At 47.5% G+C, this 22,894-nt stretch overlaps 11 protein-coding genes across 11 annotated transcripts; 6 read left to right on the top strand and 5 right to left on the bottom strand.

Annotated features, from left to right (window-relative positions):
* Positions 1-1,981: 1,981 nt before the first annotated feature.
* On the top strand, positions 1,982-2,396 carry N7503_008974 (uncharacterized protein; the record flags this gene model as incomplete). Its single annotated transcript, XM_057068521.1, has 4 exons — positions 1,982-1,996; positions 2,057-2,097; positions 2,162-2,230; positions 2,297-2,396. The coding sequence occupies 4 exons, from the start codon at positions 1,982-1,984 to the stop codon at positions 2,394-2,396; spliced, it is 225 nt and encodes a 74-aa protein (XP_056919376.1).
* Positions 2,397-3,292: 896 nt separating this feature from the next.
* On the top strand, positions 3,293-4,045 carry N7503_008973 (cupin domain-containing protein; the record flags this gene model as incomplete). Its single annotated transcript, XM_057068520.1, has 2 exons — positions 3,293-3,338; positions 3,555-4,045. 2 exons carry the CDS (start codon positions 3,293-3,295, stop codon positions 4,043-4,045), a joined length of 537 nt encoding a protein of 178 aa, XP_056919375.1.
* Positions 4,046-4,197: 152 nt separating this feature from the next.
* On the bottom strand, positions 4,198-5,265 carry N7503_008972 (F-box domain protein; the record flags this gene model as incomplete). Its single annotated transcript, XM_057068519.1, has 1 exon — positions 4,198-5,265. One exon carries the CDS (start codon positions 5,263-5,265, stop codon positions 4,198-4,200), a length of 1,068 nt encoding a protein of 355 aa, XP_056919374.1.
* A 993-nt stretch (positions 5,266-6,258) lies between these two features.
* N7503_008971 (cobalamin-independent methionine synthase II family protein) lies at positions 6,259-7,577 on the top strand (the record flags this gene model as incomplete). Its single annotated transcript, XM_057068518.1, has 3 exons — positions 6,259-6,478; positions 6,534-6,950; positions 7,006-7,577. 3 exons carry the CDS (start codon positions 6,259-6,261, stop codon positions 7,575-7,577), a joined length of 1,209 nt encoding a protein of 402 aa, XP_056919373.1.
* Positions 7,578-8,146: 569 nt separating this feature from the next.
* N7503_008970 (hypervirulence associated TUDOR domain-containing protein) lies at positions 8,147-8,520 on the bottom strand (the record flags this gene model as incomplete). The annotated part of the gene is made up of 3 exons (XM_057068517.1): positions 8,147-8,215; positions 8,282-8,394; positions 8,472-8,520. The coding sequence occupies 3 exons, from the start codon at positions 8,518-8,520 to the stop codon at positions 8,147-8,149; spliced, it is 231 nt and encodes a 76-aa protein (XP_056919372.1).
* An 896-nt stretch (positions 8,521-9,416) lies between these two features.
* On the bottom strand, positions 9,417-10,187 carry N7503_008969 (ADP-ribosylation factor family protein; the record flags this gene model as incomplete). Its single annotated transcript, XM_057068516.1, has 4 exons — positions 9,417-9,458; positions 9,536-9,648; positions 9,721-10,026; positions 10,094-10,187. The coding sequence occupies 4 exons, from the start codon at positions 10,185-10,187 to the stop codon at positions 9,417-9,419; spliced, it is 555 nt and encodes a 184-aa protein (XP_056919371.1).
* Positions 10,188-10,655: 468 nt separating this feature from the next.
* ccg9 (putative trehalose synthase (Ccg-9)) lies at positions 10,656-13,003 on the top strand (the record flags this gene model as incomplete). Its single annotated transcript, XM_057068515.1, has 6 exons — positions 10,656-10,760; positions 10,810-11,216; positions 11,269-11,544; positions 11,599-12,063; positions 12,108-12,217; positions 12,279-13,003. 6 exons carry the CDS (start codon positions 10,656-10,658, stop codon positions 13,001-13,003), a joined length of 2,088 nt encoding a protein of 695 aa, XP_056919370.1.
* Positions 13,004-13,199: 196 nt separating this feature from the next.
* N7503_008967 (dynactin subunit 5) lies at positions 13,200-13,884 on the bottom strand (the record flags this gene model as incomplete). The annotated part of the gene is made up of 2 exons (XM_057068514.1): positions 13,200-13,766; positions 13,846-13,884. The coding sequence occupies 2 exons, from the start codon at positions 13,882-13,884 to the stop codon at positions 13,200-13,202; spliced, it is 606 nt and encodes a 201-aa protein (XP_056919369.1).
* A 1,083-nt stretch (positions 13,885-14,967) lies between these two features.
* Positions 14,968-16,426, bottom strand: N7503_008966 (uncharacterized protein; the record flags this gene model as incomplete). The annotated part of the gene is made up of 2 exons (XM_057068513.1): positions 14,968-16,283; positions 16,357-16,426. The coding sequence occupies 2 exons, from the start codon at positions 16,424-16,426 to the stop codon at positions 14,968-14,970; spliced, it is 1,386 nt and encodes a 461-aa protein (XP_056919368.1).
* Positions 16,427-18,758: 2,332 nt separating this feature from the next.
* N7503_008965 (Zn(II)2Cys6 transcription factor domain-containing protein) lies at positions 18,759-19,713 on the top strand (the record flags this gene model as incomplete). The annotated part of the gene is made up of 4 exons (XM_057068512.1): positions 18,759-18,821; positions 18,878-18,997; positions 19,044-19,624; positions 19,680-19,713. 4 exons carry the CDS (start codon positions 18,759-18,761, stop codon positions 19,711-19,713), a joined length of 798 nt encoding a protein of 265 aa, XP_056919367.1.
* A 1,659-nt stretch (positions 19,714-21,372) lies between these two features.
* Positions 21,373-21,672, top strand: N7503_008964 (uncharacterized protein; the record flags this gene model as incomplete). Its single annotated transcript, XM_057068511.1, has 1 exon — positions 21,373-21,672. One exon carries the CDS (start codon positions 21,373-21,375, stop codon positions 21,670-21,672), a length of 300 nt encoding a protein of 99 aa, XP_056919366.1.
* Between the last annotated feature and the right edge of the window lie 1,222 nt (positions 21,673-22,894).

The raw sequence follows: 22,894 nt of genomic DNA, 5'->3' as shown, positions 1-22,894 counted from the left end.
ATATGGGGCCTTCGGAGGGCATGCTGATATGCTGGGTGTTGGTAAGTCTTGAGGTGGGAGCTAGAAGAGTGAGTGATCCACCGCTTTGTGCGATTCTAGCGTTCCCGAAACCCACGAAGCTACAAAGACTCAAAGTCCTGTCTACAAAGAACTTCGAGCAAGAAGCATCGATGTATGGAGCAAATATTGGATATCTGATTGAATTCAAATAATGTCGATTCCCAGGTGGGATTACTGTTGTCTTAAAAAGCGATTGGCTCGTATAGCAGACGGTTAATCTCTCAACTCCACCTGGGCATCTTCGGCCTAATGTTCAATGGCGGTCTTCTCCTGGGTCGACTAATGGAAATGTCTTCGCTGCCACAAGGCATCGTATGTGAGATAGCATATAGAGAATTGTCCTTAAGAGACCTGGTATTAGTCAATACTCATGAGGTTTTCACATCACTTTCAAGGGGCAATAGATAAACCGTCATTATAACTAATCGTCAGCAATACCAGTGGATACTAGGCATTCAACGTGCTCAGAGGAAAATCGGTTGGTTCTTACCAACAGGATGGCTTGTTTAGCAGGTCAGGCTTTGGCATTTGGTCGATAATCATTAATCATGAATAAATCATCAAACTCAAGGATAGATAGATACCCTTTTCTGATTGGATAATGGATCTAAAAAGTCCTAATGGATATGCAAATGTCAAAGCCCCGTTGAGCGTAGATAAAGCTATCTAATAGGCCTGCATTTTTCCTTTGTTGTCTTGTGTTTTCTCTGTTTTACTTATCTAGATGACCGTTTCCAGATGTTATATAATCTTCCATCAAAGAAAAGAAGTTATGGTACAATATATTGTAATCCGTGACCAAGACTAGCTCCGGACGAGCCTGGATTTTTTTGGATTTCACCTGTGAGATTTATTCAAATTTAACCAAACAGAAGCATTAGGGTGCTTCCCTTCCCGATTTTTGGATCCAAAGTTCTTTCCCTTTCCCAACTCACACTAAGTGCAACATCTCTTTCATATACGGCATTTTCTCTCTCTTACGCTCTCCCAGCCTGATTATCTTTGATTCATCCATTCCACTTCCCGTGTATGGCCCACGCATGGCCTTGCCACATGTATTCTGACAACAGGCATCATAACCCACCTGAGATGTGACCTTTTCAACCCCAGTGAGCGCTCGATAAATACCCCGACAGCTCTCTCTCTCAGTAAGCCTGATTCTGAGCTACCTCATCACAGCGAGCGCAGCTAAGATAGGGAAACCTGACTGAGGAGGTAGGTATCCAAGTAGTTCCAGGTAGAGCTCTTAAATGTTCGATGGTGAGATACTTGATAACAAATCTCCGCCCAGAATATTTCTCACTCAGTTTTACAAGTTCTAGCTTTGGTCAACCTTTTTATACATCTGTATACCAAGTTCTTTAGCGATCTAGAAATAACTGGAGTACACCATGATCTGCCCAGGTGAGTAATGTTTGAAATTTGAAAAGAAGAGAACAGATACGGAAAACCATTGATACTATTTTGGCGGTGCCTGCAAGCCTCTCATTTAGCTGTTGTATCTTTGGAATTATCTGCTTAAAGGGTTGATGAAGTTGATGGTGGCGTGACCCCTCTGCCTGTAGATCTATCCGAGGGACCTTCCAGGGTTGCCCAGGTAGGTATGGCCACTCCAATCCACACGCTTCTCCCGGTCTCCATTCATTAAGAAACCCCCAAGGAGCTTCCTAGTCATGGTCAACACTTTAATGTTTACTAATGTTGCCATAAATGTCATTTGATCTTTCGAATATGTGACGTCATTATAGATCTCGCAATCAAGATAAGTGCGGGGCTCATCACCTACATGTAGTAACCAGGCACATCACACGTGCAGCGCGGTATATAAATTAACTAGGCTGCCCAGTCATCTTTCCCCTCACAAGAAATTCTTGCAATACTTTTACTCACTTCAGCAAAAAATATCAAACCCAACTTCATCATGTCGAGTTTCGTTGTACGTGCACATGTTGGCCTCATACCCTTTGACTTATCTTGTTCTAACCTTCAGCTACAGGTTACCTTCAAGCCCGATGCCCCGGACTCCGAGGTACAAAAGTAATTTAAACGCCAATCCCATTCAAATGTTCGTCAGCATGATACTTACTCCACTTTCCAACAGGGTCAAGGATGAGATTACCTCCGGCGGTGGTCAAATAGACCATGAATACAGTCTGATCAAAGGCTTCAGGTTAGTTATTAGTTTGAACAGAATGTTTCAGGAAACAGCTGGATATTGACCCAGGTTGAATACAAGTTTCACACGCCCTGAAGTTGCCACCTTCGACCTCAAATCACTGTCTTCGAGTCCCCATGTCGATAATGTCGAAGCCGACAAGGAGGTTACTACCCAATAAGGTGCCGGAGAGAAACCGAGGCAAACGGGCATGGCACAAGGGATACATCATGCATACTGAGATGAATTCTATATTGAAAAACATAAGAAACTATTTGAGCCTACACTGTGTGCTTTTCCAAAAGTTGATCCAGCAAAGTAAACAAAGATAAGGTGGAGATAAGCTAGTCTGAGAGAGGAGGTTCAAGGAAATCAAGGGCTCATGCATATTATGAGATCATGATGTCCGCAATTAACTTGGATTCCCATCCAGGATTATTCTTGCCAGAACCAAGTCCGACGATTCCCGTAACTCGTTAACCCCTCTTAACGATGCTTATCTCATGTGACTCGGGCACGGCTTCACTGAGCTGCTAGCCTCCTATGCAGGATGGATCGACATCAGTTTCACCGATATATTCTCATTGAATTGTCCTCAACCCCTCATCCGAAACACACTAATCCACCGGTTCTAGCTTGGCCTTAAATATTGAATAGTATTGAAAGGCATCGTCACGTGCTAAAACGTCCACAGATTTGACTACAATACTTGGTGAAAGTATTACATTTGGATATACCTAACTTAGCTCCCATTGTGAGGTAGAAACATAATGCTCTAAGATACCTCTAGTTGACACTTTTGCACCGCGAGCAAGAAGATCCTCGGCAACAGCCAAGCCGATCTTGCTAGCTCCTCTGGTGATAGCATAAACGCAATCTTCCATCATGAAGTTGAAGAGAAATTGGCGGTAGTTATCAAAGACATTATGCGGCATCTGCTATTATCAAGCATTAGTGTGGTTGTAAGCCAAATGGCCGATGTTCATATGGAACAGGTGGGTCATAACATGATGACTGACCCACTCCCCACTCCCTATCTCCGGCCTAGTCCAGGAGGGGACACACCGTTCATTCACCATGAATATTGACGCGGCTGACAATGCTGACCAAAAGTGGCTCGGAGGTAAACTGGAGAACGGGTATAGTGGCAAGAGTAGTTCCATTGATGACACTAATGAGTCGATTCGTTCCTCAACCCTCACTGTTGAGTGGCTGCCTCTCGCGGTTTAAATGAGAAAGGAATCGCCTCCAATTTCTCAGCAACCGCACTCATTGCGTTTACAGAGATATCCACCTCGAACTTTTGGTAATGCGTGCTATTCTTCTGACGCGGAAGCAGTTGGTCTAGCAGTCCCCCACGGTCTCGTTCTCGAAATCAAGATTAGCACCTGTATCTCGCTCGACTTCACCGCCACCAACACACCTCAAGATGCCGGAAACCCTCATTTTCGTGGTGCAAACAATACCGAACACAAGGTCCTGAAGCCGACAGCAACCTTCGTTGGCGATGTTTACCTCGACATGATATCCGCAGACCCCGCAGCCTCGTTGGCCAATATCACATTCACTCCTTGTGCGCGGACTCACTGGCACACTCACGAAGGGGGACAGATGATCAGGGTGATCTCTGGCACTGGTTGGATCTGCGATTTAGGCAAGGAAGCTCGTCGAATCCAGGCTGGCGACGTTGTCTGGGCTCCCCCTGGTACCACCCACTGGCACGGTGCGGACGACAGCTCAATTATGACCCATTTTGTCGTCGGCATTGGCGAGACTAAGTGGCACGACCAAGTCACAGACGAGGAGTACAAGGCTCGCCAGAACGAGTAAAGGGTGAGCTGGTCACTGAGTAGGGGCTAAGGGAGGTCATGCACATGTGATGATACAATGACTAAGGTTTGGAGGAGGAAGGCAGCCTTATCTATGTCCAGGACAAAGCTATATTCCATGACAGTCATTTAGCCTTGGTTTCATAATTCCACTCATGTCTTGCGTCGCCTCCAAACACCACTACCCTCAGGAGTCCAATTAGTATCTCCCAGATTGGCATCAAGCTCAAGGGCCAGTTCCTCTCGGATAGCCTCGAAAGCAAAGTCTCGACTTCTAAACTCTACCAAAGACTCTTTATTGCGAACCTCGAAGCCAATCAAAGAATAGGAAGTTGAAAGCTCTGTCCATGGGTCGTTGGGATCCAAAGACCCACGTTGTTCCATCTCTAGAACATGATTGTGCTCCTCGGGCGCTAACTGCACGCTCAAAACTTGCAAATTCGGCATTACCGATAGAGAGTCAAGCACCAATTTCACATGGTTGTAAAACGGAAAAATGGCAGTATAGGAGAAAGAAGTAAGGCGACTTAGCATGGCCGATAAGTGCGCTGGTGGGAATTCCTGTGGATTAAGCTGGAAGCCCCATTCTCCGACCACCGAGGGAACGCGAGAGAGAAAGTATTCGTAGTGATTATATGCTTTCAGAGAGGATGATTCGTTAAAAGACATGGATGTCCACGGGCGGGCCAGAAGTAGGCTGTCGCAGTCATCCAGTCCTGAAAAAAGAGGTACAGATGGACCATCACGCTCTAGTTGTAAGATCTGCAGGTGGATATCAAACGACCAGTTGTGGCCGTTCATAATGCGGGTGTTTAGCATGTTCCCGATAAAGGTTGGCGGCGCTAGCACAGTGATACGAGTCGGGTCTAGATATTGAAGAGTCCGCTGCCACCAGTAATGATCAGCTGGGACAAGGGATGTATCCTCCGTGATAGCGACGAGGGAAGTCACGTATCGACCCAGATCTGATGCAATCATGAAAGCCTGAAACGCCGACTCATCCTTTAGGTCTAGGTATGCATGGGCGAAAAGCCGAGGTCGCACAAGATCCAGCAAGTGAGACGAACATTGCGCCAGATGCTTAAGTTGTTTATTCTGGGACTGGGTGATCTGGTGGGTTGGCGCTTGATGGAGCCGTGCCAGGGAGGGCGGCTCTGTGGTTAAATAGACGATAATTTGATCCAGAAGCTCATTAGGGAGCAGCTCGAGGGCGCACGGCATGATGCTCGGGGCCCTAGCTCACATGACGTGATTTCGTTTTAGCCTAAGGATTGTTCCAATGTCCGTGTGTGATGTGTGTTGCTTGGGTCGCAGTGGTGAAGTCGAGGTTTCGGGAATGCAGTCGAGGTAGATTTGCCGGTTCCCCACTTTGACTCCTCCACTTGGCACTTTGTCAGCCTTTACTCAGCCCGGGTCTGTGATGCCTTTTATAATTGAATGAGATCTGCGATCAGACAGAAGGGCAATGGCTTTAGTTTTGTCTACTGTAAGTTGTGTCAATGTGCAGAGCTCACCAGTGACTTAGCACAGGAAAACCTGGGGAGCTGATCCGGAAAACCCCCGGAGGAAAAAGAGAACTGTGGACCTTATGACATGATCCACAGTACAATGGAAGAATATTTAATTGCATTTTTGCCACTGACTTTGGTGCGCAAAATTTACTGCAATAAGGAGTCGCAATTCGGCATGATTTGACCAGAAGTAGACCTAGCGCATAGACCATTCTATGCATAGAATCAAACCCCGGTCTTAACCTACCCCGGCTGATGTGCCAAGCTACGCCCCACCGTTAGTCTACAATTGTATAGTTCAAACCTTTGCGCCCGGATGTTCTTGACGTCAGTCTGCTGAACCCAGCAATTGGACGAAAGGGCGCCTGTAAAGGGTTTCTGTTCTTTGATGTTCAGCTGCTCCATATACAGAATCAGTGCATTGACCGAAGATCACAGTGTTAAATCAAAAGAATCTGATAGGCGAGCCGTAGGTGTGGAGATGCTCATCTTTGCGACTTGAGGCCCCACCTGTCCGGACGCGAGCACAACGGCAGATGGAATCAAGATGACTTGGTTCCGTGCCCCTCTTTTGAACTCCGGCTTCGGGCTTGACTTTTCTTTCTCTTTCCCCTTTTTCTTCTACTAGACAAACCTTTTGATTGTGAGTAACTTGTCCTCCAGCATTGCGATTGAAGCTAATCACCCTGTAGTTCATTTCACCATGGCCCCCCAACTTCACCAGAGACCTCCCTTCCGCGCGGAGCACTTGGGCTCGCTCCTCCGCCCCCAGCAGCTTTTGGATGTCAAGATTGCCCACGAGGCCGGCAAAGTCTCTGATTCCGAGCTTGCCAAGGTCGAGGACAAGGAGATCACCGACATTGTCAACACCCAGCTGAAGCTTGGTTACCCGGCCGCTTCGGATGGTGAATACCGTCGTCACAGTAAGAATCCAGATCCCCGAGGACAAGAAAGCGACGCAATCCTAACATGATTTAGTGTTCTGGGGTACTTTCTTCCCCGGTCTGGACGGATTCGAGGAGATCACCGAGTTCGAGACCGACATCTTCCGCTCTTACGCTCCCGACATCGCTGCCTTCCTCGAGGCTGGCCACAAGCCTGGTGAGACCGTCATCTGCACAGGCAAGATCAAGCACGTTGGCAGCACCTATGTCGACCAGTTCAAGTACCTTGCCAGCCAAGTCCCTGCCGATCAGGTCAAGAATCTGAAGATCACCCTGGCTGCTCCTAACTGGTACCACTTGCGCTACGTTGAGGGCAAGGCCTACCCCAAGGACGTGTACAGCACCGACGAGGAGTACTTCGGTGACATCGCCAAGGCCTACCAGGCCGAGCTGAAGATTCTGTACGAGGCCGGCTGCCGCAACGTGCAATACGACGACCCTAACCTCGCCTGTAAGCAGCATCCCATTTTCTATGAAGTAGATCAAGAGAACTCACATTTTATTAGACTTCTGCTCCGAGAAGTTCCTCGACGGCTTCAAGGCTGACCCCTTGAACGTCTACACTGCCGACGAGTTGTTCGAGAAGTACATCAAGCTGTACAACGACTGCTTCATCGGCATCCCCGAGGACATGCACATCGGTGTCCACCTGTGCCGCGGTAACTTCGTCGGCAGCCGTCACTTCTCCGAGGGTGGCTACGACCGCATCGCCATCAAGCTCTTCCAGGAGCTCAACGTGCACACCTACTACCTCGAGTACGACACCGAGCGTGCCGGTGGCTTCGAGCCCCTCAAGCACCTCCCCACCCACAAGAACGTCATCTTGGGTGTTGTCACCTCCAAGTTCGCCACCATGGAGGACAAGGAGGAGATGAAGACTCGTGTCATCAACGCCGCCAAGATCATCGCCGAGGGCAACAACATCTCCCTCGAGGCTGCCCTGAACCAGGTCGGCGTCAGCCCCCAGTGTGGATTCGCTTCCCACCGTGAGGGTAACGCTATTGACTGGGATGGCATGATCAACAAGCTCCAGTTGGTCCGTGACATCGCCAACGATATCTGGCCCAACCAGCTGTAAGCGGACAGCAAAAAAAATTAGAACGACTTCAACGAATACCCATCTGTAATTTTTCTTTGTCACTCCCAAGAGGGGCCATGCTCCAGTTGCCTATTCAACAATGCGACGGGTCTGGGATTTTCTTTTTGTGTACAGCGCCGGTGGGATGCTTGGGACGAACGTCATGATTGATATTTTGGATGATCAACTTAACGTATGATTCTTGGATATAGTCAATGAACAAGAAACCCGTGTTCACGATCACAAAAAAATTTGCTGAGTAGAAACAATGACAAAGTGTGTGGAAGAATGTAGAGGTTGGAATAAGTACTCGTGGGGAGGGACGGGGTATTTGACCCAAACGGAGCTAATCCCAAGGTCCCCAAACTAAACTGGCCATGAGATATAGGCCTATTACTGCCTTAATAATCTAGGTATGGTAGACTTACTACAATGATAATTTCTATAGCAAGAGCTTACAGCATTGAGATTTAGAACGGATTACCTACTTTGGATACGCTTAACAAATACCATAAAAGGCACAGCTAGAACCCAAATATGCCTGGCACCCGTATTGTCCCAACTCCAGCTTACTCTGCGGGACCAATGATATTAGCCTCTTTAACAGCAGAGCTCTTGTGAGTTTTCTCATTCTCAATCTGCAAGCCAGTTAACTGTCAATACTCCTATTCTTTGATTCGCTTCAATACCGGATATCAACATACCTGGTAACGTGGCTCTTCGTCCGAGGCCACGACACTTCGGCCAGTCAGATTAGTCGGCTTGGTAGCAATCTCACGGATGATGCCAACACTCGCACTGGTATTGGAGTCGGGCCCTTGGAAGTAAAGACATTGTCAGATTGTATTCGAATGATAGATTATTTGCAAATTGGAAAAATTGGGCAATGCATACCGCCCACGGGCTTATAGCTCACTCGCTGTCCTTGGTGGAAGATAGGCATTGTGTCTGGGCGTTTCTTGGGAAGAACGAATTCGTCGTGGGGTGTTTATGGTGTGGTTTGAACTTGTACGTTTTGGCGATATTGGAAATCTGAAATTCACTGAATAGGACAAAGAGGATCCGAGGTATGTTATGGGATAGTCTTGTTTGACTCGATATAGCTCTATTTATAGGGCCTTGAGAAAAGGATTCGGGTTCCGGGGCTCCACGTCACATTTACATGGCTGGAACATTAGGACAACATTATATAGTAGCGGCGACTGCTCGGGTCGAAATTCCGAGCGGTTTACTCCCTAGTAAAGTGAAAGGTAGATGCCAGGCTTGTTCGGTCACGCGTATGTCATATTCATTCTGATTCTCAATCCCAGCGCAGTTTCCACTTATTGCATCTCTCTATGAAGTTAATCAACTCTATACACATCGGGAATCCAGAAGAAAATCACAAGGGAATCGAACAATGGTAACGCTGATATGGACCACTATACGAATTAAATAATTAAGTCGGAGCTCATGACGAGTCCCATGGGTAAGAACAGAGGGGATATCATAGAAGGAAAACGGGAAGGGAGAAAAAAACAGAGAAGTAACCCGCACACAAAGGAAAACATCCAAGGAAGAACTCCGAGGAAAAGGGGAAAGGAAATAGGGCCCAAATGCTGCGTCGTCTGGTCATCAAACACGGACATGAAGCGAAAAGAGATGAAGGCTTTGTCGGACAGTGCGAGGTGTTATACACGAGGCGGCGGAGGATGCCTCTCAGGATCATAGTCGGGGCGATCCAGGTCCCAGACTGGATGGGTATGAGTGATCAACGGCGTGGCGTGCCTGGTCGGGCGCATGTCTGGGAAGACCGGAGGTTCGACCCTTGGCGTTCAATTCGAGGATAGATGGACAGGTTTATTTCGCGGGTTGAGTCTTGACGTTGTTGGAGAGCCAGGCCTGGAAAGTGGAGAAATTGCGGGTCAGGGATTTGTTTTGGTTTTCATCAGGGCGAAACAGGGACAATTAGTACTTACCAGACCCTCAAAGATACCAGTACCATCTGTGGCCACACTGGGCGCAACATACCACAGCTTGTCCTTGAGCTTGGTCAGCTGGAGCGTGTTGGTAATTTCCTCCGGGCTCAGGTCTAGGATAGTTGGTCAGTATGGGCATGAAAGGGGGAAATTTCAAATTCCCCTAGATTGGAATAAACACGTACGACCACTAATATCCTGCTTGTTGGCAAACACCAGCAGAAGGGCATCTTTCATTTCACGATCGTTAATGATCTTGTGGAGCTCCGAGCGAGCTTCCTCCAGGCGAGCAGTGTCGCTAGAATCCACCACGAAAATCAAGCCTTGTGTGCCGGAGTAGTAGTGACGCCAGAGAGGACGAATCTTGTCCTGACCACCGACATCCCAAACATTGAACTTGACGTTCTTATAGGTCACGCTCTCCACGTTGAAGCCGACGGTGGGGATTGTGGTGACATCCTGGTTGCTGAGTTTCAATTTGTAAAGAATAGCTGGTAGAAGTTAGCTTTTGATCCCGTGTACCATTCCCTCATGGGAATGATAATAGGGGAGTCCTACTAGTCTTTCCAGCAGCATCTAGACCCAACATGAGAATGCGCATTTCCTTGGTGCCGAAGATCTTCCCCATCATCTTGGAGACTGAGCCACCCATCTTGGCGGTATCAATTGATTGTCGATTGGGAAAAGTCAGAACGGGGTGCTCTTGCACAGATAGACAGAAAATCAGCCAGGGATAATAGTGGCTTTCACCCCGGAAGTTGGAACTTGGGAAAACAAGACAGAACGAGATGAGGCGGGGGAAAAGGGGCAGGCTAGGCTGACTCAGCCCCATCTGCGACGCGGATCCACTTAATAACAAAGTACCTCCTACCGAACAACTTAATTAGGTTATCTATATATCGAGCATCGGAGCTCATCATTATTGTACAGCATGTCAAAAACGGAAGTCTACCCAATGATGGCCAGAGTTGAGGAACCGTGGTTGCATGATACTTTTCATACGTCATGACCGGGTTCTACCCCATATCTCACTTGTTTCCTCTGCCTTTTCTTTTGTTTCGTCTGACTTCCTTAAAAGACCTCATTTTTACAATTCAATTCAATACACATCCTTAGAAATATGCCTACCGATGGTCACAGGTATGAGCGCCGCGCCTCGGTGGTGCAGCAACGTCGGCTTTCCCAGCAATTCAAGAACTGCGCCTGGCTAGCTCCTCCATCAGATGTACGCACTCCAAGACACTATGATACAAAGCTGAAATTGACCTCCAAAGACCATTTATGCGGGTATTTCGGGGCATTTCTCAACAAGTCGGCCCTCAAGCGTCGCCATTGCCTTCCGTGATACCACCTATCTACTAGACTTTACAGAGAAGGTGTTTGATGCCACTGAGTACAAAGAAGCTGCAGAAGCAACGGCGGAATTCATTGTTTCTGAACTAAAAACATATGGGCAGAGTCATCTGGAGAAGATTATTGGCGTGACAATGCCTAAACATGTTGCGGACAGGTTACCCAAGCTCTGCTCACGCCTGTGGGCAGAGCTCGACATCCTTTGCCTGGTACTTCCAGATTCCAGTCTGAATGAACAATACACCTCACGTGCCCCTAATGGTACAACGAAGGGGGGTCCGAAAACGATCGACGAGCAGGCGGAGTCCATGTCGCGAAAATGTGTGCGGTAAGTTAGGATCGACAGGGCTGTGGAGAACGTATCGTTAAACTCTACCTAGACTGTTTGGCCCGGAGAACCTTCCCTTACTACAAGTGGGCTTTATGGGCCTCGTGGAAGTTGACACGAATTTTCATGTGCGAATTGCGGATCTTGATGATTTTAAATCAACCGTGTCTGGCAGGACGTGGTCTGCCGTGGAGCATTACGCTGCTGACTTGAAGGAACGAAATGTTCGCATTGCCTTCTTCAGTGCGACTCCTCAGGGAGGTGGAGTGGCGCTGATGCGGCATGCCCTGGTGCGCTTTTCTTATAATCTGGGCACAGACATCAAATGGTAGGCCTGGCACACGACCAAGGGTAAGAAACGTATTAATCTATTCGCATGCAGGTATGTTCCAAAGCCCCGGCCGGGGGTTTTCCGGGTAACCAAGAACAACCACAATATACTTCAGGGTGTTGCACGACCCGGCGAGCGATTGACTATCGAGAATAAGCAATTGCTGCACGATTGGATCGAAGAGAACGCAAGGCGATATTGGACTGGGTCTAGCGGTCCACTACTGCCCCCATCAGAGGGCGGAGCAGATGTGATCATCGTGGATGATCCCCAGATGCCAGGACTCATACCTATTGCCAAACAATATGCACCGGATCGACCTGTCATCTTCCGTAGCCATATTCAAATTCGCAGTGATCTCATCAAGCAGCCTGGAACCCCTCAAGCCGAAGCGTGGGAGTTTCTTTGGAACCAAATCAAGCTTGCCGACTGTTTCATCAGTCACCCTGTAAGCGCATTTGTACCAAGCGATGTCCCACCCGAGAAGGTGGGCTACATGCCGGCGTCAACTGATTGGTAAGTGGCCTGGTGGATATGCATTATCTTACTGACGTGTCCAGGTTGGATGGGTTGAACAAGGACATGCGAGACTGGGATTTAGCCCACTACGGCCGCATCTTCAATGCATCCTGCAGGCTTGCAGATATGACGACAATTTGTTATCCTGACGGTAAACAAGCTCTTGTCATTAATATATACATGAGTTAATGCAGCTAACTATTTTGAATCAGACAAGTACATCGTGCAGATCGCACGATTCGATCCGTCCAAAGGAATCTTGGATGTACTAGATTCATACGAGAAGTTCCATGACCGGCTGGCCAATGCTCGGCCTGATCTAGTGCCTCCGAAGCTTTTGATCTGCGGCCATGGCTCAGTGGATGACCCAGATGGAGCGATCATTTACGATGCTGTGATAGATCACATCGAAAATAATATTTCACACCTACGGCATCTGATCTGCATAATGCGGCTACGACCTTCAGATCAGGTTTTGAATGCTCTCCTCTCCAAGGCTACTATTGCACTCCAGTTATCCACCCGTGAGGGGTTCGAGGTCAAAGTGTCCGAGGCCATCCACAAGGGCAAGCCGGTGATTGCCACGCGTGCTGGTGGAATCCCGCTGCAGGTTGAGAACGGTAAGAACGGATTCCTGGTGGACGTCGGTGACACCGATGCCGTTGCACAACATCTCTATACTTTGTGGACGGACGACGCCCTGTACCACCGTATGTCGCAGTATGCACAAAGCCACGTCTCTGACGAGATGGGCACGGTGGGCAACACCTTCCTTTGGCTTTACCTAGCCTCAAAGTTGTCCAAGGGTGAGCCGGTGAAGCCAAACGGGCGCTGGATTAATGACATGGCTTTCGAGGAACTTGGTCTTCCCCCGACAAAAGACCTCCCCGACGTACCCCATCTCAAGCGAGCAGTGCAGGTGCAAAACATGGGGTGAAAAATTGTACTAACCCACTCATTTATTTTATCTTTCATGCCAGCCACATTCGAATAAAGTTGTCGCAGAAGAAGGTCCCACTCATCACCCCGTATTCCGTAGTCAACACCAATATGTAATTCAATTCAGGCAAGAAGTGTAGAAGGGTATCATCGAAAATCAACAGAAATCTTAAAATCAAAACCAAAACGACATCTCACGGGCGTCCAACAAGCCGATACCTTTCCCTAGCCAATCCACCCTCCGCTCCTTCAACCCCATAACCCTCGCCCACCTCACCAACAATGCGCGCCGGTCGTCCCCCAACAACGCACCAACTAGGCACAACCATACCAGGCGGAACAACGGCGCCTTCTAAAACAACCGAAAAATCCTTCACAATGGCCATACTCCCGATTGTCGCGCCCGCTCCAACATGAACATGGTTCCCAAGCGACGCGGCTTCCACGACAGCCGACTCACCCACAAAGACATGGTCACCAATTTTCAGCGGATAGAATGAGTGCACACCACGATGTAACCTGCTCGGCGGGCGAAGAACCACGCTTTTGGAGATATAACTGTACCGACCGACCGTGATAGCGACGCTGGGGGTATTGGGTTGCTGAGGCGGGTTGTTTGGGTCTGTAGAGACGGCTGTGGAGGGAAGACGATAAAGGTCACCGCGGATGACAGCTTCCGCTTGAATGACCGTCTTTCCGCCGAGGATAATGTGCTGTGTGCCGTGGATTTGGGAGCGGCGCGAGATCTTGTTTCCCGTGTCCTGTGGTATGTCAGTTTGGAGGTTTTGAGGAATGCCTTATGGGTAAATAAGGCATTGAGGGGTGTAGGGATGTACGTACGGTCTCGATGTACTCGCTCTTGGCGGCTTTGGGAGGCATTTTGGAGCGAGGCTGTACCTGTCGAGGCAAGTTGTTTGTTCGGTCTTTCCCCGATGTTGATAGACGCGGGTGCGCTAAGGCGGTGTGGGGCGGATTTGGAGTAGAGATGGACTACAAAGGTTATATTTACCAGTCAAGTGACGACAGAGCGCTAGATTGAAGGAGAGAGTGGAAGCTTGCATTTCCTCTCTATCCCATGTTAGCCACTATGATAGGCTGCGCTTCGAAGGCTATTCTTTGTATTCGGCCCCAGCTGCGTATGTGTAGCTGCGGTTCTCTACTCCAGGTCATTGCGCTTACAACTTCTCATTTTGGGAACTCCCATTTCATTTTAATGGAACTTTGTGCTGGCTGCCATACATTGCTACGTTAAAATAATCTCCGCATACAAGAATGAAGTTTTTGAAACGGTTGAAAATTAGGAGCAGGGTGCTGAGAAAGGTCTAGTAGTAAATAGCTTATTTAGGTCCTCATTTGCTACTCTTATTATATTGTGTGGCGTTGGGGTGTAGGATTGGGGGTTTGTCGAAATAGAGTGGTTCATAATTCTTCCAACTTTACCTTCATCTCCTCATGCTCGTCAGCTTTGACTCACCTAGCAAGCATACTGGTAATATTTACGTAGGCTTACGGACGGTAGTGTAGACTATCCATTTCTCCGTCAATTAATAGGTAAAGAGGAAGGAGGTTGAAGTGAGTACCTTTACCGCTGGGGAAGACGAAAAAGTGGCTTTGACAGGAATGGGAGTGAACACCAAAACGATCTTCCTTCAGTGGGTTTTGCATGCTCGTGGTGGGAACCCTGACAAAATTACTATTGCTCATCAATTAATAATAGACCTATCAGCCTCTCTATGACATGGTACAATGCTGCATTCAAGTATTCTTCTTGCTGTTGGCCTCTATTGCGTTTTTGGGCGATCTTTCGAGAGCCGAAGCCCTTGTGGCTACGTGTGTCTTATGGCCTCTACGTGGAAGGATTCGTGCAGAGGGGTATGCGGTTGTTTGAAATCATTGGAGATATCCAAAATCGAGGCTCGAGAAAGTAATTCTTGAGAGCGACTATTGAAATTGAAACCCTTTTTACAACAATGGCACTAGTATATTGCCCTCTAGACAAATAGACTGTAGACTTAAGGGAGCACCTGTGGTGAAATTGAGGTTGCGTTCAACCGCTGCCTCCCACAACTTCTGCAGTACGCTCCCAAGCAACTGGTGATGGGGAATCTGAAAGTAGGTATACATACGCCCGAGGTAATCCCGTATCTTATCCTGCAGCTGTGGAGACCGTGAGGCCTCATTGCCGATGACCGCCAGCGGCCATATCAGCGTGAGCGCCAGGGGTATATGATGCTTTTCGGCCGCTTGGATGATTTGCTCAATGCCACCGCACATCTCCCGGATATACTGATCGATGAAGAGTTCCTGCTCAGTGGATAACGGGGCCATTGGATCGGTATCAAAGCCACCGCGCCATAGATATATCAATGCAGCTTTTCGTATGACCTCCCATGCGGTGCTGAGAACAAGACTTGTTTCCAGGGGCATAGAATCGGGCATCGAAGGTGACTTCCAACGCGTAATCAGTGTCTCCATCACACGAATATACTTTTTCTCTGGCTCATTCATAGGCATGGTGCGTCGGGGAATGGGACTCACACTCAAACCAGCCGAATGAGAGGTCTGAAAAGTAAGTTGTTCGAGATAATCCTCACTGACGGGATAGGGGTTTTGGCCAGAGAGATCGTCGTCCACAACCGCCGATAATAAAGCAATGACTGTCATCAACGTCTCCGGGTACCCAGAGCTGATTTCCCACCCAGAAAGCATCTTCTCCTCAGACGGAAAAGCTAATATTTCTTCTGGGGGGCATAACCTCCACCTCAGCCAAAGTCGCTGGCTAGGGTCGGCCCTGCCAATGGTAATGGCTTTGATGTCGGCATGTGCGGCCGCGAACGACGCATATCTCTGGAGAGACAAAGGGAGCAGAGTCTCAAATGCAGGCAGTGGTGTGGTGTCAAGAAGTGCGATCAGACCATGCAAATGAATGTACCAAATCTCGTGCCCCGGAAGGCAGGAGATCCAGAGGATCATCGAGATCGCGATAGCCTCTTCAATATCTCCATGCCCGGACTGCAAACGAAACAAATTGGCTTGCAGATTTTTGACGGCATGTTGGTAACTGTCAGAGGCAAGATTCGAGCTCTGATCTCCCAAATTGGCGGGCTCGGACTCTTGGGTGCCACTGGGCAGTAAGGGAGAGGAGCGAAACCGGGTTGCTAGCGTCAGAAGTGCATCTAGACTGGTCGCGTGACGAGCTGCCAAAGGCAGTAAGCACTGTAGAATCGGAACGCCATATCCCGGGACTGCCACGAGCGTTCGCTGAAACTGTCGAATCACTGGATATGTGCCCATTCGTTAGTTTGGTCGTTTTTGCGAAGCCATTGTGACCAAAAACAGCAATGTACATACATAGTCGGATATTTTGGTTATCAATACCACTCAAACTCAAATTCCACTCGCTCACGTCAAAATAGCTCATCTTTGAGCATATTGGATCTCATGAGCACTAGTATTGAGACGGTGCATTCCCAAAAACGATGGAATTGTTAGCCCGGGTTCCCTTGACGTTGGACAAGGGCTTTGAGATGGCAAGCCACGGCAGATTTCAACATCTCGAGATCATATAGTTCCAAGGGGACTACTTGTTTTAGGGCCCATGCGCAGCGCACTGCCTCAAAGAAGCAATTCTAGAAGCCAGGTTCACTATCGAACGTGCGTAATTGCTGTAAAGTCATTGGCTGATTCAGTGAACGGACCGCCAAGGTAAATTACCGTCGGTCACTTTCTTTGGTACCATGGTGGAGCTTAAAGTCCTAATGTGGGGGTGCACATGGCTATCACCTCAACGAACAGGGCAAAACTCAAGTCTGATAGACGTTAGTCTCCCCTCTTATGCGTTTTAGATACACACAGATATTTCATTATTGATTGTAAGGCTCTGCGTACTATTGTGAAGTCTCCAAGTCCTAGATTTCCATTCCTAGCCCCGTCCAGATTGCAACCTTTTTTACTGTTCCGATGGTTCTTGCCGTGAAGATCCACCAAAAGCCTTTGCAACGTATGTCTATTTCCGCAAATCCCGAACCCTGGCAAACCCCTTGAATTCCCTGATTTTCCACAGTCGTGCGCAAGCCATTAGAATGTATGTTCAACAGGCGATTTCGAGAAAATTGGGTCAATTTTGTTGCACCCTCGCAGCATAGCCGTTGTGGAGTAAGGTACAACCAATTTGACCGGTACAACTGCTACCTTGGGGTCTTGAGACCGAAGCTTGGTCTGGAAAGGCCATTGAAGATCGCATAGTCTACACCGGGACTGTCATCGCGGTTTTATCGGATATAAGCTTCGGATCTTGGAGCGTTGGGGTAAGGACAACCGGAATTTGAAGCCAAACAAACTTGACTATCCTTCAGAACGCCAAGAATCTGGTTGCCTGATGCTGCAGCCCCTATACGAGATCTTTTGAAGTTTAACAGGCCTAATTTGAAAAAGCTCCACTTTATTTACGAGCTTTCAACATTAGTCCAAATGGAGCTTTTTGCATGAAGACAATCCTCATTGTCAATGTTTTCATCAGTGACCCAAGAAGGAACTATAAGATGCAACATGAATTGTAAGTTCAGGGCAAAAGGCCGAACATCCGACTTCGCCACTTAAAATGTCGAACTTAATCTCCACTTCGCGCAGCATATCGCGCGATTACATCAGCAAATGAACAATATCCCCGGTCCCACAATTTCGAGCGGATGAAGCACCGATACGTGGTATATGATTAGATATTCTAGAGTGGTTGGTTCGAATGGAGTCATGCTTTGCACGTGTGAGAGGAATCGAGGGATGAAGGTTCATTGGTGACGATAATGAGACCAAATGCTCGCCCGGGTGGGTTCAACAGAAAAGGCATGTATCATCAGTGGCATTTAGCAGTTGGTTGCCGAGATGCCATTTACCAGTACTGTATTGTTAATCATCATCACTAGGTACTCCGTAGATGTGATGTAAGTAGTTGGAGTCGCCAAGATTGGGTAATTTAAGCCCGTTGTGGAATGTGGATCCTTTATAGAAAGCTTCGGCACCTTTTACCGGGCAAATCTGCCCACACTAAACCCACATGGAGGTTTCTCCAACTATTGATTACAATGTGATCAAGTTCCATACGCTGCTCGTTACGTGCACTTCGAAAAAATGAGTGTGGAGATTATTATATCCGGAAATGGAGCTGCAATGCATCCCTAAATCCGGTCTGCAATGCCCGCGTGTCCCTCGCCTTCATAGCGTCCATAGGTTGGCTAGTCAGGACTATCTTATCCAAGGGTGGAATGGTCCTTCAAGATTCTTCTACGAGGCGGGCATCTATTCGTAATTTCCACTTTACCAATGACTGAGCGATGTGGGGAAAGTGTCTCGGTCAACGGGGGAGGTATGTGGCGTAAGTTTCCAAGAGAGAAAAAAACAAGATACAACCCTACATGTACTCCTGACTCAGATTTATAGACTAATAAGGTTCTCGTCGGGAAAGAACTAGTAATGGGCATAAAATAAGCATAAAGACCCAGCGTTTTAAACATACCAGTTAAGGAACCCATCAACCAGTCAAACTATAAATATTCAGCCAATGGAAGGATCCACAAAATCAGGCTCCCAAGTTCTTCTACAGATGAATGATACACTTCTTATCTCATTGGTCCATGCTGGATCAGGGCATTGCTTGGGGTCCAGGGTATTTTGTACCCTAGCCCACCACCAAGACTAAAGTGCAACCTTTCCTCCTCGGCACGCGGAGGGCAAATAACAGACTGCCGGGTCTCGCGATGGACATTGATTCGCCATACGAGGCCACTCCTCTTCGGGCGTGCGACCGATGTCACTCTTTGGTAGGTTTTTTAAACCCCCAAGATTTCGATATTGACTCAACCCCTCATTTAACCAGAAAACACAATGCCTGTTCGGGAACCCCTGTGGAAGATGTGAGCGACTTGGCTTGACTTGCACCAATGACCGACCACAGCGTGCGCGCGGTCGCCCTCCAAAGGGGACATCTAGATTCCGGGTAAGTCGATAAGTTCTGCTTAGCAACGCCACTCATATGTTCCTAGTCTGCATACGCCGTCCAGCTGTCACCAGAAGACACAAGTTCTAGATCGCCGCTCGGTGGCATTTACTCTACCGAGTCACCACCATTTTTCCAAGGTCTACCAGAAACGTCTCTGCCATATGATGTTCTCACCTCGATTATTCAGCAATTTCTCACTTCGGTCCCTGGATTGGGTCTGTATAGTATCATTCCCGCATGCACAAATCTGCAACTGAACCATGATAGTGCTTTCAAGCAGGTTCTTGACGATGTGCTTCAACCTGAGGTTCGATGTACTTTGGTTGCGATTGCCCTGAACTTTTATGGGCATCGTGTTCCGGGATACACGCAGAAGAGGGCCGTTTTTGACCAAGATGGCCTGCATACGAGCGCTCTTTCATCGATTCCGAATATCGCTTCCAGAAGCAATCAGCCTTCGTTGTCCAGTGTTTTCTGCCTCCTATTACTCAGTCATACCTGGGCTATTGCGGAGAATTACAAGAAGATCCCAATACAATGGTGCTCTCTTGCAAGGATCATTTTTGACAATTGCGAAAAGGGAGATGAGGGAACGTCTTTATACTCTAGGGAGTTTGCCCGTCGGTATGGAAGAGTGTTCCTTTGCAAAAGGTCAAACAATCTCTAATATGCATTACAGGATAGACATTGGGTTGAGCTTACAGGAAAGGTAATCTCCATGTTGGCCGTGCCCCACGACCAATCAATCACTAATTATGCGGAAAGTGCTCTCTCCCTAGTGAACAACTACATGCACATACGACCGCACTCCTATGAGTCAAATATTCCGCCACCATTCATATCCGATGAGGAATGGCATTCGTCGAGTGATTCATCAGACTTCGAGCATATCCACATCCCAGGTCCTCATTCCTTTTTTGCATTATTCCGACCATTCATCAAGTAAGTACTCACTTGCATCAAATTTCTCGTATTCTCTACTGACCATACTTAAGTATCGTGAAATCAGTCGCTCAAGAGCCTGGGATTGGCTCGCCACCTTGGATAGAGGTTGAGGAGCAATTGGAAGATTACTTCTTCCAATTTCCTGAACGTTTATTAAAACTCAACAAAATAAGCCATTTGTATCAGTTGGAGGCAATGATCTGGCTACATGGTCTGTTTATTGTGCTATGTGAGACTACCAAACCCTCAACTACGTATCAGGATAACGGTATTAACGGGTAATTGCAGATTCAACTCGGGACTTCATCAACCTACTCAAGGAAACGACATATCTCGAAGTCAATCGTTTCAATCACCTCTTCGAACACTCATTACTGCTCGGCGAGGTACACAACCCTCCAACTTACCTATATATATGAAACGTGGCATTGACAACGAACGCTCAGATTATACCCCATTTACTATCCACAAATCCCCACCTAGAAAGCGTCACCTCAACAACAATCTACCTCCTCTGTATCTCATCCGCAATTCACTGCCTAGCTCTCCGCCAGTTCATTTTCCAATCCGACTTCGCACGCATCAGCCCCCCAGCCAAACTTATCACATCCACAGAGGCTCATATAGAAATTTTACGACTGCTCGAAGATAAATATAGAAGATGCGATCTACAGATCATCCGTGAGTTTCTGCACATGCTATCAACATGTCTACGCGCCGCAACAAGAGGTAGCAGAACAGGCGTTGGAAACCTCTCATGCGAAAAGCTATATCTATATCGCTGGACTGGCGCGGGGACTGGTATGGTGCAGATGAGGGAGAAAGATGCAGATTTGGAATGGAAGTATGCGGAGCTTCCGAGCGATAAAATCTGGAATGGGTCAACAGGGCTGGAGACGGATTTGGTTGTTGCTATACTGCAGATGTGTGAACCGGCGCAACGGCTTTGTCGGAGTGGGTTTTTTGATTTGAGCATTATGATACCAATGTAAGACTTTATGCTTTTCAGGCTATTTTCGGTGTAGACCCACAAAGACATGACGTAAATACGTCAATGACCTCGAGATCAGGTGTCATATTGATAGATTGTCAAGACGTCTTGCTTTGAATGGGGAATTCCGTCAAGTCTCTGATTTTGTAGTAATTGAAAGGGTAAGTATGACGGACGGTTTTGAGGAAACTTGCAGAAGTATGAAGGGAGACTCTAGAAAACGTCTTTCAAGCCCGAAAGATGAATCAGGAATAATGTTTGATATATCAGGAGTCGGGCAACCACGAATGACCTAGTTCAAGTTTTTCACATTTCCATAGCCCTTAAATTCACATAAGAAACCCATCGTCCCCGAACAATTCTCTAACTGTTCACAATTTTCACCCTCGTCACATAGTCCCTTTTGCATCCACGTTTCACACAAGTTACCTTCAAAATGACTAAGTCAACCCCAACTCCGTCGCAAACGAAGCCGCAACGCTCTCGAAGACTCGTTGTTTTAGGAACCCTTTCGTTCACAACAGGAGTCATCATAATTGGTTATGCCATCTTGGACCTGGTTGGTCTTTCCTTCGGCCACTTTAAGGATGCTACGTGGATGTGGTATTCTGTGATCGCGCAACATATTCCGTTTGGTCTTTTTCTGGGGTATATTTGGTATGTTCTGATCTGCAAGAAGGGCTGTCATTGTTTAGATGAAAAAGAGAAAGAGGGTAATGGACATGCCTCGGTTTAAAATTTTGTGAAAGGATAATATCCTGGGATTTATGAGAGAGAGAGAGAGAGACAGAGAGCGAGAGCTATCCAAAATTATGTACATTTCTCTACTTTGAGACGGCTGCAAGAGGTCTTCATATGCTTACAACGAGATAATTACGTTTTTTAATACCCCCAGATGAGGCAAAATTGAGATTTCAATGAAAGCTGAAGAGAAACCTTGGAATCGAAAAGAACGAGGAGCTTCAGTGACGTAACTTTAAGAGGATTAGGAGTCGGGCAACCAAGATTGACTCAGTAGTCTGTACCACAGGTCCACAGATCAGGGGGTCGACCGTAGTTCCCAGGCTATAATAAGGTCATCTAGACTATCACTCTCAGAGGCATCTTTTCTTCCTCTCACTATATCCTCACATTATCATCAAAATGGCAACAACATCTACCTCGAGTAACCTTGAACTGACTTCATTGCCAGCAAACACCTTACCTGTCGAAGTGAAAGATGATGATGGAGACAGATACTTTCTTGCCATAGGTACAGCCTTTTTGCTGGGACTAATCTTGATGATGTTGGGAGCCTGCTTTGTGTTAGGTGCTATTTCATCAATAAGCCATGATAGCGACCCCTTCATGGATTGGTATGCTGCTCTACTGACTGGGACTGTTGTGGGCTTCATAGCCGTTGTTGGTCTATTCTTCCTGGCAATAGGCATTATCATACTCGGAATAAGCGTGAGTGCCTTGTACTCTACTTGCTGCAGGCGGGGAAATCATGTGGTGGAGTATCAGTCTGTTTGAGCATTGTGAAAATATCTTATTTTTGCTATTGAATTACTTGGATGGGGTCTCAAAATTTACGAAGGTCTTTGTTACTGAAACATTCGGCCTTGAATATTTTTGACTGCCCATCTAACTCAGTTGCGCATCTAGTAGATACGGCGGGGAAGAGGATTTGGACTTCTAAGGTTTACATATGTTGGAGTGTAACTTGATAACCTAAACCTTGCGAAAACAATAAAATGGCTCTTAACGTTTCGAGGTTCGGACGACGGCGGGCTTCCAATCTTAGAAGGGGAGAGCTTAGAATGGCTTAGCAGGCTTTATCTGACTCATGAATTATGCATGCTCATACTGTTTTGTGGTTATTTTCCTATCTCCAGATTCCCGCTTTACACACTCCATCTACAACACCATCAACATGGCAGAGCCAGGTATGCTTGACCAGCCATGGACGCCCAACA

This window comes from Penicillium pulvis (genome assembly GCF_028828015.1).
Source record: "Penicillium pulvis strain IBT 33274 chromosome Unknown contig_7_segment1_segment0, whole genome shotgun sequence".
NCBI classification, from domain to species: Eukaryota; Fungi; Ascomycota; class Eurotiomycetes; order Eurotiales; family Aspergillaceae; genus Penicillium; species Penicillium pulvis.
The sequence above is the reverse complement of the archived record's forward strand: the minus strand, read 5'-3'. Positions and strand labels throughout refer to the sequence as shown.